This window comes from Chanos chanos, chromosome 2 (genome assembly GCF_902362185.1).
Source record: "Chanos chanos chromosome 2, fChaCha1.1, whole genome shotgun sequence".
Classification (NCBI taxonomy): domain Eukaryota; kingdom Metazoa; phylum Chordata; class Actinopteri; order Gonorynchiformes; family Chanidae; genus Chanos; species Chanos chanos.
The window spans coordinates 45,548,529-45,563,704 of record NC_044496.1 but is presented as its reverse complement, the minus strand read 5'-3'; the positions used below and the strand labels follow the sequence as shown (position 1 = coordinate 45,563,704).

At 41.2% G+C, this 15,176-nt stretch overlaps 1 protein-coding gene across 1 annotated transcript; it reads right to left on the bottom strand.

Annotated features, from left to right (window-relative positions):
- Positions 1-8,434: 8,434 nt before the first annotated feature.
- On the bottom strand, positions 8,435-14,947 carry LOC115804903 (protocadherin-10). Its single transcript, XM_030765391.1, has 5 exons — positions 12,638-14,947; positions 12,428-12,544; positions 9,774-9,832; positions 9,458-9,576; positions 8,435-8,742 (listed from the first exon to the last, which is right to left on the bottom strand). Exons 1-5 carry the CDS (start codon positions 14,945-14,947, stop codon positions 8,435-8,437), a joined length of 2,913 nt encoding a protein of 970 aa, XP_030621251.1.
- Positions 14,948-15,176: the final 229 nt, after the last annotated feature.

Here is a 15,176-nt window from a genome sequence, read left to right as displayed (position 1 = left end):
GGTGGGCATGTGGTTGGTGGTCATAGACTTTCCAACACCAAGCTGAAAAGAATTCCTCAGCAGGACTGAGAAATGGGGAGTAAGGGGGCAAGTATACAACTGTGAAGTTATTGTTGTTGGTGAACCAGTCTCGGACCAGAGCAACCTGGTGGAAACTAACATTATCCCAGATCACAACACACCTGGGCTGCTCTGGTCTGTCCAATACAAGTATGTAGTGCATCCAGAGATGTGATTATGTGTGCTGTGTTGTAGCAACATGGGGTGGCATGGTGATGGAGAACACCTTTCAGACTCCTTGCAGGAGCCCCCACAGACACCCCACCCCCACCAAAAGCTTACCTGAGGTCTATTTGTAGTGCTAAGGCTCAGACTGATTGGTGTTCAATTACTGTACAAGTGTTTTCATATGTGTGTTTTGGTGCTGTCAATTTCAGCTATGTTTTACATTTCTAATAAAAGTGTTTTCCCATGATTACAAGAGGTTTCATTCATGAACAACGTGTCTAATGTAAGAAACAGTGCGTAGTGTTTTGCAAACAGTGTGTTACAGAATTGCAAACAAAGTGAAAAGCAGACAATGTGTTTGTAGTTGTGGTGCCTTTGTTTAAGGCATGGTTACAAAAGTGAAGGTTTTGGTGCTTTTGTTTAGGCATTAACTTCTAGTGTGTAAGCAATTGGCAAAAACTGTAAAGTGATACACTCTACGAGAAGAACAGTGTAAACTGCTTTTCCAGGGGAGACTCAGGTCCCTCAACATTTGCAGCAGGCTGCTACACATGTTATGTCCTTCCACTGTAGCCAGCGTCATCTTCATACTGCGGTGTGTTAGGGAGGAACCAAAGTGAAGGTGATGGTGAGTCTGAATAAACTTGTCAAGGAGACCCACTCTGCAGTAGGGCTGAGCCTTTACACTGTGGAGGCAGTGGTGGAAATGAGGGTGGTGGACAGTTTGTGTTACATTCTGGACAATGACTTCCACACCCTCAACAGGGAGCTGTTGCCCCAGAGGAGCTTCCTAAGACCCCAGCTTATCCAGCCACAGTGCAACACAGAGCATATCAGACTTTGCTTTAAGCCAACTACTGATTACCTCAACAATACTCCCTGTCAAAATGGACTGAGATTCAGCCTGCTGGATGGGGTGCTATGAACCATCTGCTTCTGTCCTGCAAACCACTATTACATTATAATTCACACTTGCCATAGTTTGCACTATGTTCTTCTGTTGATCACAAGCACAACCTGTATGAATACATCGTGTATGCATACTAGCACTTGGAGCTCTTCTGCACCTAAACATTCACAATACACATACATTGTACATTGTACTTGTATACGTATTGCACCTTCATCCACTTACTCTTCAGACTATCAAACTATACTACCACACCGTATGTTCATTTCCTATGCACCGTATTGTGTGTAGTACATGGTACATGTATTATGCATTCCTTTTCTCAATTGTGTATGGTGGATTACATCAGCAATCACTCTACATATTTTGTGTTGTTGGCACCACTACTGTGCACATGTGATTTACAATGCACTTTCAGTTCTGCTCCTAATAAAATGAACAATTGGACTCATTTGCTACACCTTGATTTTGTAATTTAATTTTTGTTAGACGTGTTGATTGTTCTTGTAATTTTTGAGTATTTCTGTTACTGGAGCAATTGAATTTCCCTCACAAGGGATTAGTAAAGTACTCTCTAGAACTGTGTTTGTAGTAAGAGCATATATTGTACACCTGAATCACTTATACTACCACTCCCAAAGAAAGAGGGTGCTAGGTTGCAGGCAACTATCCCAGCACCTATTTTTATGAATGGAGCAATTCAGAACTACACAAACAAGAGTAAGCAGGTCCATCAAACCAGTGCTATAGTGATGAATCACAACATTGAAGCATCAATATTGCATAAAATCCTGTTTTATTAGACAATCAATAAATCATATAAAATGTCCAAGAAGTACTGAGGTTTGTTGACAACAGCTGTTGCTATGCCAAGACACTTCAGGGATCTCCATGCTGCCTCTCCAAAAGCCTTTATAGTGACATCTTCTGTCCCACTTTTATACTGTGTCAGGCCCAGTCCAAATGAACAGGAACCAGCAGGGGCTGGCAGAACTGATAGAGGAGGAGACAAGCAATCAGGGGAAACACCATCCACAAGCAAAGCTATGTAGAAAAGTGTTATGTAAGGCACACCTACTAGTTAATACAGCACACCTGTGTACATTCCACAGCAAATCATGTGCTCATGCTTTCAGGTAAACATTGCAACCCATGTGCCCATGTGCATTCATTACATGCTTTATTAAATTTTCTTTTTTTTTTCCCACTGCATTAAAGCCGTCAACACAGAGAGAGGAGGGAGGGGGTGTTTCAAATAGCAGCAACAGAGTAGATGTTCTAGTTTGTCAGGTGTTGAGAACATTTACTTTAAATCCATAAAGCCAGACTAAGTCAGAGTAAAGACCTTAATATTTGTTTGTTATCTCGTGCATACTTAAAACATAAAAAGAGCATTTAGTTTACCTTCCTTTTCCTACATAGTTTCTTCCTCTCCAGACAGAGGTGTCAAGCTCTGCCCTTTTAGAGTCAAAAGTGCTATGTCGATCTTTGTGCCCGTATCTGTAAAGTCCCTGAACACCCAAGAGCTATGAGTTAGTCTCCACTGTCCATATAATGACAAGGCACTCCATTTTTGTGACTCAGAGAGTTTCTCTTAAAGTTGTCTTTTTTGACTTAGATTTTCTTTATACTGCAGAGGTATTCTCACCTGCAAAGACTGTTCAACTTAATTTTCTTTTAAAGAAAAAAGGAACAAAGGCACACAAAACACTATTTTGTGACCTGAAGAAGGCCAATATGGCCGCAACACGTGGGCCCACTCGTTTTCAGCCTTTTTTTCCCATGCTCTATTAAAGGCTTTCTTAAAAAAATGTTTTTCATAACAGTGTGCCTTTGTTTCTTTTCTTTTTACTTTTTTTAGATCATTTATCTGAACCCTCTGCAATACAGCACCTGTCTGAGGATTTCATGACAAAAGACTCTGAATAGCGCTCAGAACCAAAATGTACAGTTTCTAAACTTGTTCAATTTACATGCGTTTACATTCTTGCATGCGATTGTGTGCCTGTGCCTATAACATAAGTTTCCACATGAAAAATATCAAGTTATATGAGTCTTGCTTGGAGTAAATATATGCTCTCAGTGTAGACTGTGGAATTCCAACCAAAGTGTCATTTGATGTATTGGCTTTACAGGCCTGTGACAATACAATTTAATCTCATGGGGGAAAAAAACGCCATTTGTTTTCTCTCTATCTGTCTACTCTGTGCTGTATAATTTCTCCAGTGGCAATATCCATATTAGCTTTTAGAAACTTAAACTTATGGGACAATATTAATACATCATGTCACAACTGCTTTGCCAGATAGTGTGTGTATGTGTGTGTGTGAGAGAGAGAGAGAGAGAGAGAGTTACTCATATTAGAATATAATTTTGTATTTTTTTGTATTCAATTTGTATACTCAGTAATGCTCTCTACATGAAAACATTGAAAACACCCTTTGAAGAACCAGTCAGTGAGATAGTAACTGTGAAATACTGTACTTTAAAAAATGAAATTAGATTTTTTTTAAGTCACAGCTCTCAGCTGAACTGCGTCACTCATGTGCCCTCTGGTGGCATGAATCAGAAATGTCTAAATTGCTTTTACAGTTCTGACTTCAGAGAGAGAGTAGAGATGTTTACAGTGGACAGTTTGATTTGAGTTATTTATTTATCTACAACTGAGAAATATGAGCATATGGTGATCCCTTTTCAACCTATGTTCGTTAACTACGTAGGCATTTTCAACAGTTATGCTTTATGACTATAACTTATAACTTTAACCATTTATATATGTTGAACCTATGTATATTTTTAAAAAAGCTCATCTTTCAACTTTCACAAAATTAAGATTCATATGGGAAGCCATCTGCGTGCGTGCGTACATGCCTGTGTGTGTGTATGTATCTAAGGGAGAGGGAGGAAAGGAGAGAGAGAGAGAGTGAGAGAGAGAGAGAGAGAGAGTGAGAGAGAGAGAGAGAGAGAGAGAGAGAGAGAAAGAGAGAGAGAGAGTGAGAGAGAGAGAGAGAGAGAGAGAGAGAGAGAGAGAGAGAGAGAGAGAGAGAGAGAGAATTCATAATCTGCTGAAAGACAAGAAAGAGAGGCTCATCCAGAAAAATCCTACAACTATATCATAGGTCTGATCTATCAGCATATGACAACAGTTGCAGTGATTGAAATAGAGGTCTGAGGCTTCAGCAAAGAAACCGAGAAACTGCTAAAAATAAAAAGGAAGCTCAACTCTGGGCATCTCAGAGTCAACCCTGCAGCTGTAGGAGCAAAATGTATGATTTTAAATTAATAAAAAAAAAGAAATAATAACAGACCCTGTCCCAAAAATTTGTATTAACGTTACATTACAACAGCTGTACGGTGTTGGCACAATGATCTGATAGGAGCTTTAAACATTATGAAAGGGAATTTGAAAGACTTTTAAATCCTTTGCTGAAAATGAATAGGATTCTCTCCCCTGAGCTCCAGTAACAGAACCACACTCAGAGCACAAGGCTTTTCTGCTGCCACTGCTGCACCTGACTTTAAAAATCCTTGAAAAAATGTTAAATTAACCAAGTCTTCCACACCACAGGCACTCCTTATTGTATAATTAGTGTATTACAGTACATTACAGTGGATTGTTATCATATGTTTGTGTATTACTCTAGAGGAACAAACAATCGTAAATATAATATTGACAGTGAATATTCTGACTGAATATCCTGTTATGTCAAATTATATTACCAGAGGATATTGTAAACGTGAATATCTACATTTTAACAAAGTTGTGCTTTCTGTTTGAACTCTACTTGTACTTACAGATTATGCCGAGATGATGACGACACTGTCAGTTATTTTATGGAACATCCAGGACATCCATTCATCAATTTCCAGAGCTGAACGTTCAACCTCTGCAAAAAATTATCCACAACTACAACATTAATTTTCAATTTTGTTGGAAACATGGTGTCACTCAGATGTAATGCCCCACAGACTATACAGAAATCCATCATTCAAATAGAAAGCATAACGCCAAATATAAAGCAAGGGCAGGACTCAGGTGGGTTATAACTTGCTATAGACAGGGGCTAACATCCTATTTCTCAGTCATCAGAGCAGATCTCAAGCATTTTTGGCTTAAACAAAAAAAAAAGTACTATTTATAATGATGATGACTGAAATATATATGCAGCCTACTCCACTGCAGAATCCCCTCACTACAGTGAATGGTTCCTCAACAATGTCCACACAGAGAACAGCCATTTCCAGAATCAGTGCTGTGTGCTGCTGAGAGGAGATTTTACTGCCAGGACAGTCCCTGAATCATAAACTTCAAAGAACATGACAGCTTTTTTAATGCCTCTCCATACCTGATCTCTGTAAAGAGAGGATGAAATAAACCTGACTATATTGTAAAAACAAAAAACAAAAAAAAAAACAGGAGTATTGCACCACTGTTTAGGCAAAGGCCGGTACACGTTTAACAGTCAGATATAACGGGACTCTTTAGGTCAGTGAATACACTACTCAGCTCTTTGGTCTATTATACTTAACTATGTAATTGTATGTGGACTCAAATTCAGTTCCACATAAAATGGACTCCCAAAAGCATGGCTTATTTTACTAACATGCTCCAGCCTTCAGAGACCACAAACATTCTTGTTACCACGGTTACCCTAACACCAACCTAAAATAAGAGATTTAGAGAGATCAGAGAGATCTTGATTTTGTGCTCGAATCAGTTATAAATGATCATCAACACCCTAATGTTCATATCTTCGTGTTACTTCTGTAGACCTGATCACCTGTATCGACCTCTGCCTTATTTATTGTAACCTGCTTAGGTAGTATTGTCTGTCATGCCAATAAAGCTGAACTTGAGCATTTTAGATGGTTTTGCTATGTACCCTTACTGTATGCCAATATATTATTCCAAGAAAAACAGGATTTGGACCATTACAGAGTCCTCCAACACAGACTATTATATACTCTACACCAGTATATCTAAACTCCAGTACTGGTGACACACGAGACTGCCCTTTCTGGTTCATGCCTAAAAACTAGTTCTTACATTTGAAGAAAAAAGTACTCACTGCAGCATAAAATAGTTTGACTGGGTATGGTAGTGTCAACTACAGCAAACATGCCCCATCTTTCGAGTCCCCAGGACCATAGAGCCATTACTTTATATAATGCTGTAGGCCACTTTAATGCTGTACCAAGTGTTAGTGGTCACTCATGGATTCTTGAGTTACCGTGGTTAACATTTGCCTGGTTAAGGTCCCAAGGCCAGTGGTCCAGTGAGAGTGATGAGGGAAGTTAACGTCACACTCTTTGGATTTGCTTTATCCACTCTCTTTCCCGTAGCTTCGAAACATCGACCAAATACAGGTGACATCACCCCTGTCAGTTCGGTCACAGCACAGAGAGATGAACTGCAACGTGGAGGTGTATTGGAGACACAGAGACCATTTCTTCATTAAGGTTTGTAATCTGAAATGACGTGTCGGCAAATGTAATTACCCCTCTCAATTGTGAGATACTCATCTATTGACATTCTGAACTCATTTCCCAGAGAAATGAAAATGGAAAGGGCACGAGGGATGAGCTCTCGCTGTTTAAGATTGCGTCCAGGTGTGGCATTTTGAAGGAGAGCCCAATTCCCCAACGCTTCACTTCTGTTTGGCCGCATTTAATTAAAATGATATTTCGACGAAGGAATTTTGTGTTTGTTTAGATAATGAACCCAGACAATTCTCTACGGGCAAGGAATGGAAATATAAGAAATCTAATTAGCATATGTTAGCATTTGTGAGATTTACTCCGTGAGAAGAAGCTTCATATTTTCATGGGGGTTTTTTTTTTGGTCCCATTTCTTTTGATGGGACAGCTATCCGCTAAGTTCTGAGCACTAATTAAAACAATGTGTTGTGTGTGGGTTTTCTTCTTTATAGATTAATATTTACACAACAATTATTTTAGGCCTACGAAGCAAAAATCAGCAGGAAGAAAAACTTTTAAACTAAGAAGCTAGAAGAAAACCATCCACTTTCCTTACGAATTATGACATGTTTTTACCAGGAACGCAACTTTGTCTCGTGCAGTTTGATGAGGGCTTAAGCTAAATTTCAGATATTAAAGTTTTCCATGCACCATAAGAGAAAAATAACTCAAGAGTATCAAAACGTTTATGGGGCCTCACCCTCACATGACATGACTGACCTGATCACTTGCATCAGTTACCATAGCAACAAACTTTTAAAAAAAACAAGGTGACCCCATAAGTTTCAAATAAAAATGATGCACCATTTTCAAATTCATCAGAAAAAATACTTTATTCTCAGAATGCTATGCACGTGTTAGATATATGGCATGCCTTCACCCTTTGCCTGCATGACTCAGTCATGCTGTTTGCATATACAGTGCATGGCAACAAATAATTCAAGGCCTATGTGTCCCTCTGGTCCCAAAGCCACATAGTCCTATTTGATTGAATTTATTCACTTGAGTAAGCACCACTTTTCAAACAGGCCTCATTTAACTTATGGTTAAAGAGAACAGGCCCCCAATGTGCAAAAGGCCATGTAGTGATCATATTTTGGCTGACATGATTGTCAAAGTAAGAAAAAACATAACAAAATGGAGATAACATAATATTCATAATAATAATGAACCTTAGGTAAAATACACTGGTGTTTCATGTCACTTTCAAATCAAACCAATACTGAACCATTTTCGTGATCTTTGACCCTTGGTCCAATAAAATGGACAACCAAGTTACCACAAAAAAAAAGCCCAATAACCATTTACCACTTGCCTCAGTTTGTCATTGCTCAGTTTACTTCAGTATACCCATCGTTAAGAGGACTTTTCCTTTCATTTTTTTAACATCTTTACCAGGTCCATAGGTTCATTTAAAGAAGAGTTTATTCTGGGCCCAATCACCCATCACCCTTCATCCAGGAATCTTTACCTCTATGTACAAAATGTTCTGTGACAGGTGAAGTGTGAAGGATAGAGTACAAATAAACCCTATTACTGTTCCAGACCGATGTCTCTCCTCTGACATACCAAATTCAATAGAAATGTGTCATAGAAAAGCTATACAGAACTGCCTACATCAGATCTTTCTCTTTTTTTCAGCATTCGCTGTTTTTCAAAGCAAACAGCAGACACCCACACAAGACCTCTGCTGACCAAAGAGAAGGGCATTTCAAGGCCTTTTGAGAACATTTCAAGGTCTGCGGTCCCTCAAACTCCTTCCTTGCTCACTCATCCCTTCACCTAAAAGTCTTATGAACACCTTCCTCTCGTCTTGCTCTAGTCGTTATAAAGGTCATTGTTGATGACCTCAGGGGCTGTGTCATCCCTGGGGTCATAAGCCGATATGAGTCGACGTCTTTTGCCAAAGGTGGAGAAGGAGTTGTGGACGTCTAGCTCGCTGCGGTGGGTGGGCCTCAGGGTGCACAGGGCAGAGGGGGTGCCTGGGATGTAAACATTATGCTGGTAGTCAGGCGGAGGATGGGGATGAGAGGTAGGTTGCTGCTGTTGAGGGTGGTGAGTGGGTGTGTAGCGTGGAGTCCAAGCACGGGCAGGAACGCTGGTAGTTGGAGGAGACATCCTGTACTCTGTTTAGAGAGATGAATAAATAGAGAATTGATAGTAAATACAAATATAGGTAAGGCTGGAGATTAGGCAACACATGATTTAAAGGTCACTTATGTGATCAGATATGGTGGATAGGGGCCACCAGAGGCAAATACATAAAAAGTTAAAAAAAAAAAAAAAAAAAAAAGAAAGATAACAGATATATAATCTCAGTAAAAAGGATATAATTCTAAAAAAAAATGCCAGGAACCATCATCTTCAGTGCTTATTTCAGGGAACATATTGGGCTTCATATAAGTTTCATACACAGTTTTTATCATTTATTTTTTGGTTGTATATCATGTTACAAAACAAATTACTCCACTTCTAAATTTAAGACTGTTTAAGAGTGTTGTTTCTGGAATACATGAACACTTTTTACTCCACACAGGCCACAGTGAATGTAATAATCAGAGCACTGGATCCACAATCCACAACTTTAACAGTGTAGATTTTAATAACTGAAATGAACTCTCTACATGATCAGGAAATTCTTATTTTAAATGAACTAAAATCCATAACATAAATAAATCACAATGGAAGATGACAAACAGAACAGAGACAGAAAGAAAAAGATGATGCAGGTTAAACTGTGATGTGACAAAACATATGAAGTGTATGGAATAGAACAAGGGACAAACAGGGTGGAATGAAACCCAGCATAATGAAAAATTAAAGGAACCTGTTTTCATGTACCTCTCATGTGTGTTCCCCATGTCCAGTACTGTCCTGCAGCCATTGGACTCGCGTAGTTCTCTGGGTCTGTATGCATGGCTTTGCGCATCACTGTCCCATCCATGTTTACAGAGTTATAGCTACATAGGGAGCAGAGGGAGATGTTAATTATTTTTAGTGTTGTCAGAGTCAGAGATATTTCAGCTTCCTTCACTCCCTCCCACCCACTCTCTTTCTCTCCCTCTCTCTCACATTCTTTGTGTGTGTGTGTGGGTGGGTGTGCGTGTGTGGGTGTGTGTGAGCGCATGCGTGTGTGTGTAACAGAAGAGAGATTTACCTTTTCAGAGAGGATGTCTGATTCTTTGTGAGAGGCCAGTCAGTATTTGGCTGTTTCAGCTACAAAAGAACAAAAGAAAAGAAATCAGCTTTTATAAATTATTTATTTTACCAAGAAGTGACACTACTTAAAACCATTAGATAGTTCATGTATCGATATGAATGCTACGAACTTTAATTTCAAAGTTTTAAAATTCTTAATTGGTCTGGCCTTGAGAACATTCGTGGCCTAGAGGTTAGCTGCCCCCTTGTGGCCACAATGTCGAGCAGCACGTATATTTAGTCGGTCGCTGAAACGGCGTGCCTTGAGCGATAACTCCCTTATCATTTCCTTCCCTTTCATCCTCGGAGACGCTGCGTGGGTGGGAGGGGACAAGGGAGAAAAACGACTGGTCCCGGGTGATATTTATTCCGACTTTAAGTTGCCGAGTGTGGATTCCACGCTCTATTAATTCTCAGGGCCTTTTGACAAGGAGAGCACGATGTAAGCGTATTATTGGACTGATTCTTCAAAATACCTTCCCTAACCAATTAGAACACCGCCGGGATGAAACGAGACACGATTTTAATCTTCAAAGGAGGTCGAGGCGCACAGGAAATTAATTTTAACTAATACATTTAATTGTTGAGCGAATTCGATTTATTTTATTTTCGAGCTTTATTTTAGAACATACAGTGAAGCCAGGGTTTTAGTAATAGTTGCAATGAATGCAAAGTAAAGTCCGTGCTTCCTATTGTCTTTGAAATGTAATTTATTTTATTAAAATAAAAATCAACAAGGTGTAGGTTTATACAGTTCATCATGATTGTTCTGCAGAACTGTGTCCATCAAAATTAACTGTCAAAAGAAATTGTTAAGCCAAAGCGGCGACGTGCAGAGACTAATATTTGCTACAGTGTGATACTGCACATATTAAATACCATAACTATTACACCGACTTTCCCAACGATTAGACATGATGCTAATGAACATAAGCATGTTCATAAAATGAGACTTACTTGTCTGTGGTATAGGAACACTTACTGGAAATGTATCATACATATATAATATTTATTCAGGGAATATGTGGGATCCGTGTGGTATAACTAGAGAGGACACGAAAAACACCCTAAATTGCGTGGGGATATTAGAGGCCACATAAATTAATAGCTTAAATGAACGACAGGATGACAAGTGGATTTAAAGCTAGGTAAACGAATTTTCTGTTAAAAGATTTTAAGCTGTATAAGACTATACTTTGTGCATACAAATAAATAATAGGCTACTATTATTAGTCTGTGGTAGCAAAGAGAAATATAAATGTATTCTACAGTCTAATAGTTCCATCTTCTGCGCCCCCCCCCCCCCTTCTCTCTCTCGCTTTCTCTCTCTCTCTCTCTCTCTCTCTCTCTCTCTAATAAGCTCTCCTCAGTCACTCTTTTACTCACATCCCGGGAGGACGACGCGGGCGAATCTACAGGCGTGACACGTCCCACGCGGCTCCTGCTCAGCCCTTCAAACAATCTCGCTCTCATTTTTCAACCGTAATGGACGGAACCGGCCCGCGTCCGCGCGCCATTGTGCGTCGAATAATGAGCTGTGTGTGTGTGTCCTTGGGGTATAGTTAGCTAAGACTGTCTGGTGCCTTAAAGCACTCAAAATAGCGAGGTACGCAGAACAAGAAAAACTGGCATCCAGCAATTTTATTAATTTTATTCCAGCAATTTTATTATGTTCAGATACCTTACGTTCACTGTAGCATTATCTGATATAGCTTACCGCTGGATTCTAATTAAAAATCTATTTACGAATAAACACATAAATGAATTCTGAAACCGTATGTTACCAACATTCTGTACACCTCAGTCATCATGCACAGGGACGTTTTATATAAAGGTTATACAGGTTATAGGCCTATATAAATCAGTGGACAAGCGCCGTTTCAGCTCTGTACCATACTCACATCTGTCTCATGCAATAACTAATAGATTTTTAAAAAGACACGACGGTAGGCAATTGCACATATCTTGTAACCTGTACTTGGCCCAAATTGTTCAGATTCCCCATTTTTGCGGTAGAGCAGTTTAATATTTTCTGGAGAGAGAGAGAGAGAGAGAGAGAGAGAGAGAGAGAGAGAGAGAGAACACGAGCCAGCTCCGTTTGTGAGCTACTACGTGAATGCGACGCATTGTACTCGGTTTCCCTTAGAAACGGATCCGTCTCGCCTGTGTAGTTTTGTGTGAGATGGGCACTACAGTCTAAAGCTCCTCATTCTCATAGGGTATTTTCTACATGATACATTTCAGGAGTCTGCAATGTTTATAACGGTTACTGTAAACAGATTAACATGTTTTCGAAAACTGACATATGAAGAATGTATTATATAGGGAGTTAACAGCTTTGTGCTTTCAAGGTGTAATTCACTATCTGTGATTTGATAGCATGAGCCTACTAATTGCACTGTCGCATATCAAAATGCATGGAGCATTACTTTAGGCCTCATAATTAGAATCCAATGACAGGGAAACTATTTGATACTTCTTCGCTTGGTGAGATTACGTTTGTAAATTAACTTTAGCTCTTTCAAACACCAGTGAGTGAATTGTTTTGTTTGGTTTTGTCTGGTTTTGCCTTGTTTTGTTTGGTTTGGTTTGGTTTGGTTTAGTTTTTTATACCTCGCTTGGCGTAGTCGCTCCATTATTCACCGAGGAGCTCCTGCTGTGCGCGTTCCAGGCAAGGTTATCCGCTCCTTTCGTTGTTGCGTTGTTTCTCGGAGTGCCGGGACTGCATGGCTTCAGAAACATAAAGTCGCTTTTAGCTGATTCCGGCGTTAGACACACTTTGTAACAGTAAGACTGAGAAAGAGTGCCAGCATTACTGTTCACCTCAACGCAATTCGTGGGCACTTTAGCACCAGAGGAAATCTGTAGATTCAGGTTCGATTTTTTGAACACCTCGGTAGGCGGTTCTGATTCAAAGACACAGCAGGCAGCTCCTAAGGTTGACAGACCGAAACCGCTGAGCGCGTCCCGATCTTTGTAGCACTTGACAGCAGCCAGCACGATGATGGCCACGAGGAAGATCAGCGAGACGGTGCTCAGTGACACGATTAAGTAGAGTGCGAGGTTGGAGTGGGGCTGGGGGCTGAGAGCGAGGTCGCCGAAATCTGACAGGGATTCCGGCACGTTGTCCACCACTGACAAAACGATAGAGACCGTGGCTGAGAGGGGTGGCTGACCGTTGTCCTTGACTAGTATAACCAGTCGCTGTCTAGTGGCGTCTTTTTCCACGAAGCGGCGAATGGTCCTGATTTCGCCCGTGTAGAGAGCAACGCTAAATAACCCCGGGTCGGTCGCCTGAAGCACCTGGTATGAGAGGCGAGAATTTTGTCCTGCATCAGCGTCAACTGCCGTGATTTTCGCCACGAGATACCCCGCATCCACAGATCGGGGAACCATCTCTGTAGCCACTGTTCCGTTTTTCGGTAACGGGGATACGATGACAGGCGCGTTGTCGTTCTGGTCCAGAATAAATACATTCAATGTCACGTTGCTGTGCAGAGGTGGAAAGCCAGCGTCCTGAGCCTGCACGCGGATTTGAAAGTTTCGGAGCTGTTCGTAGTCAAAGGAGCGCAGCGCGTAGATGTTTCCATTGTCTGAGTTGATGGAGACATAAGTAGACACGGGCATGCCCTGAATCTGCCCTTCCAGGATGGAGTAGGACAGATAGGCATTTTGATTGGAATCAGGATCGAAAGCAGTCACCGAACAAATGGAGGCGCCCGGAGCGTTATTTTCGGTCACATAGACCGTGTAGGACGGCTGAACAAAGCGCGGGGGGTTGTCGTTTATGTCGGATACTTGAACCAGAATAGTTTTCCTAGTGGAAAGTGATGGAGAGCCAAGATCCCTGGCGATCAGAGTAATGTTGTATTCAGATACAGACTCTCTGTCCAAAAACTCGCTAGTCACCAGAGTGTAATAATTTTTGAAGGACGAGTGAAGTTGAAAAGGGACGTTTGTGGGGATTTGGCAGTCGACATCCCCATTCTCACCAGAATCACGGTCCATAACACTGATAACTGCTATCACCGTGCCCGGAGGTGCATCCTCCTGCACAGGTGTGGACACGGAGGTCAGAATGACCTCGGGCGCGTTGTCGTTCACATCCAAAATATCGACCAGCACTTTACAGTGCACTGCTACAGCAGAGGGACCTTTGTCTTTAGCTTGTACATAAAGCTCATATACGCTGGATTTTTCATAGTCCACAATCCCTTTTACTCGAATTTCACCCGAGTAAGAATCCACGCTGAATAGCTCGCGCACTTTCAGGGGCGCGTGTCCGCTGAAAGAGTAAGCAATGTCTCCGTTTGCGCCCTCGTCTAGATCGGTGGCATTGAGTTTCAGCACAAGGGTCCCCCTTGGCGCGTTTTCTACGAGACTGACCCGGTAAACGGACCGATCGAATAAAGGGACGTTGTCATTGGCGTCCAACACGGTGACAGTAATCTGTGCCGTGCCCGAGCGAATCGGAGTTCCGCCGTCTACGGCAGTGAGCACCATCTCGTGCGCCTTCTGCTTCTCTCTGTCAAGCGGCGTCTCTAGTACAAGCTCGGCAAATTTGCTACCATCGTTGCGCGTCTGGATGTCCAGCACGAAGTGTTCGTTCGTGCTCAGTAGGTAGGAGCGAAGGGAGTTGGTGCCCACGTCCAGGTCCTGTGCACTCTCCAACGGGAATCGGGAGCCTGGTGCGGCAGACTCGGTGATCTCCATGTTAAACTCGCTCCATGGGAAACTCGGAGCATTGTCATTCACGTCCAAAATCTCCACCTCCACTCGATACAACTCTAAAGGGTTTTCAATGACGACTTGCAAGTGCAAGAAACAAGTTGGACTCTGCTCGCACAGTTCCTCTCGGTCGATCTTTTCATTCACAAATAAAATTCCGTTCTCCAAATTCACCTCTAAGTACTGTTTCCTGGCACCTGAGACAATTCGGAATCTGCGAGATGATAACTTCGCAACGTCCAAGCCCAAGTCCTCGGCTATGTTACCGACAAATGCTCCGTGCTCAAGTTCTTCTGGAATAGAATATCGAATCTGTGCCAGGACCAGATCAAACCCAATTGCACACATAAGTAGACACACTGACCTCCCCAAAGTCCACCGACTGCTGGCAGTCGTCCGGTCCATCTCTCTTCAAAAAATCCAATCCTCAGTACTGCAAACGGAATGTGACGATCTGTCTCATTGTCAGTTTTAAAAAGCGTTCATTTTTGTTAGTTTTCAAAATGGCACAATATTTCTTAAGAAACAATAATACCTGATATAGTTTCTTCAGACGAAGAGCTAAAATGTTTAATTTTTTTTAGATTTCTTTTTTTTTTTTTTTTTTTGAACAAGGACTATAAAATGTCAACTC

Coding starts and splice junctions, on each gene's coding strand:
- LOC115804903 (XM_030765391.1), bottom strand. CDS start 14,947: ATGGACCGGACGACTGCCAGCAGTCGGTGGACTTTGGGGAGGTCAGTG. Junction 9,577..9,773: donor CAGACATCCTCTCTGAAAAG/GTAAATCTCTCT, acceptor CTCCCTATGTAG/CTATAACTCTGTAAACATGG. Junction 8,743..9,457: donor ATGGGGAACACACATGAGAG/GTACATGAAAAC, acceptor CTCTCTAAACAG/AGTACAGGATGTCTCCTCCA.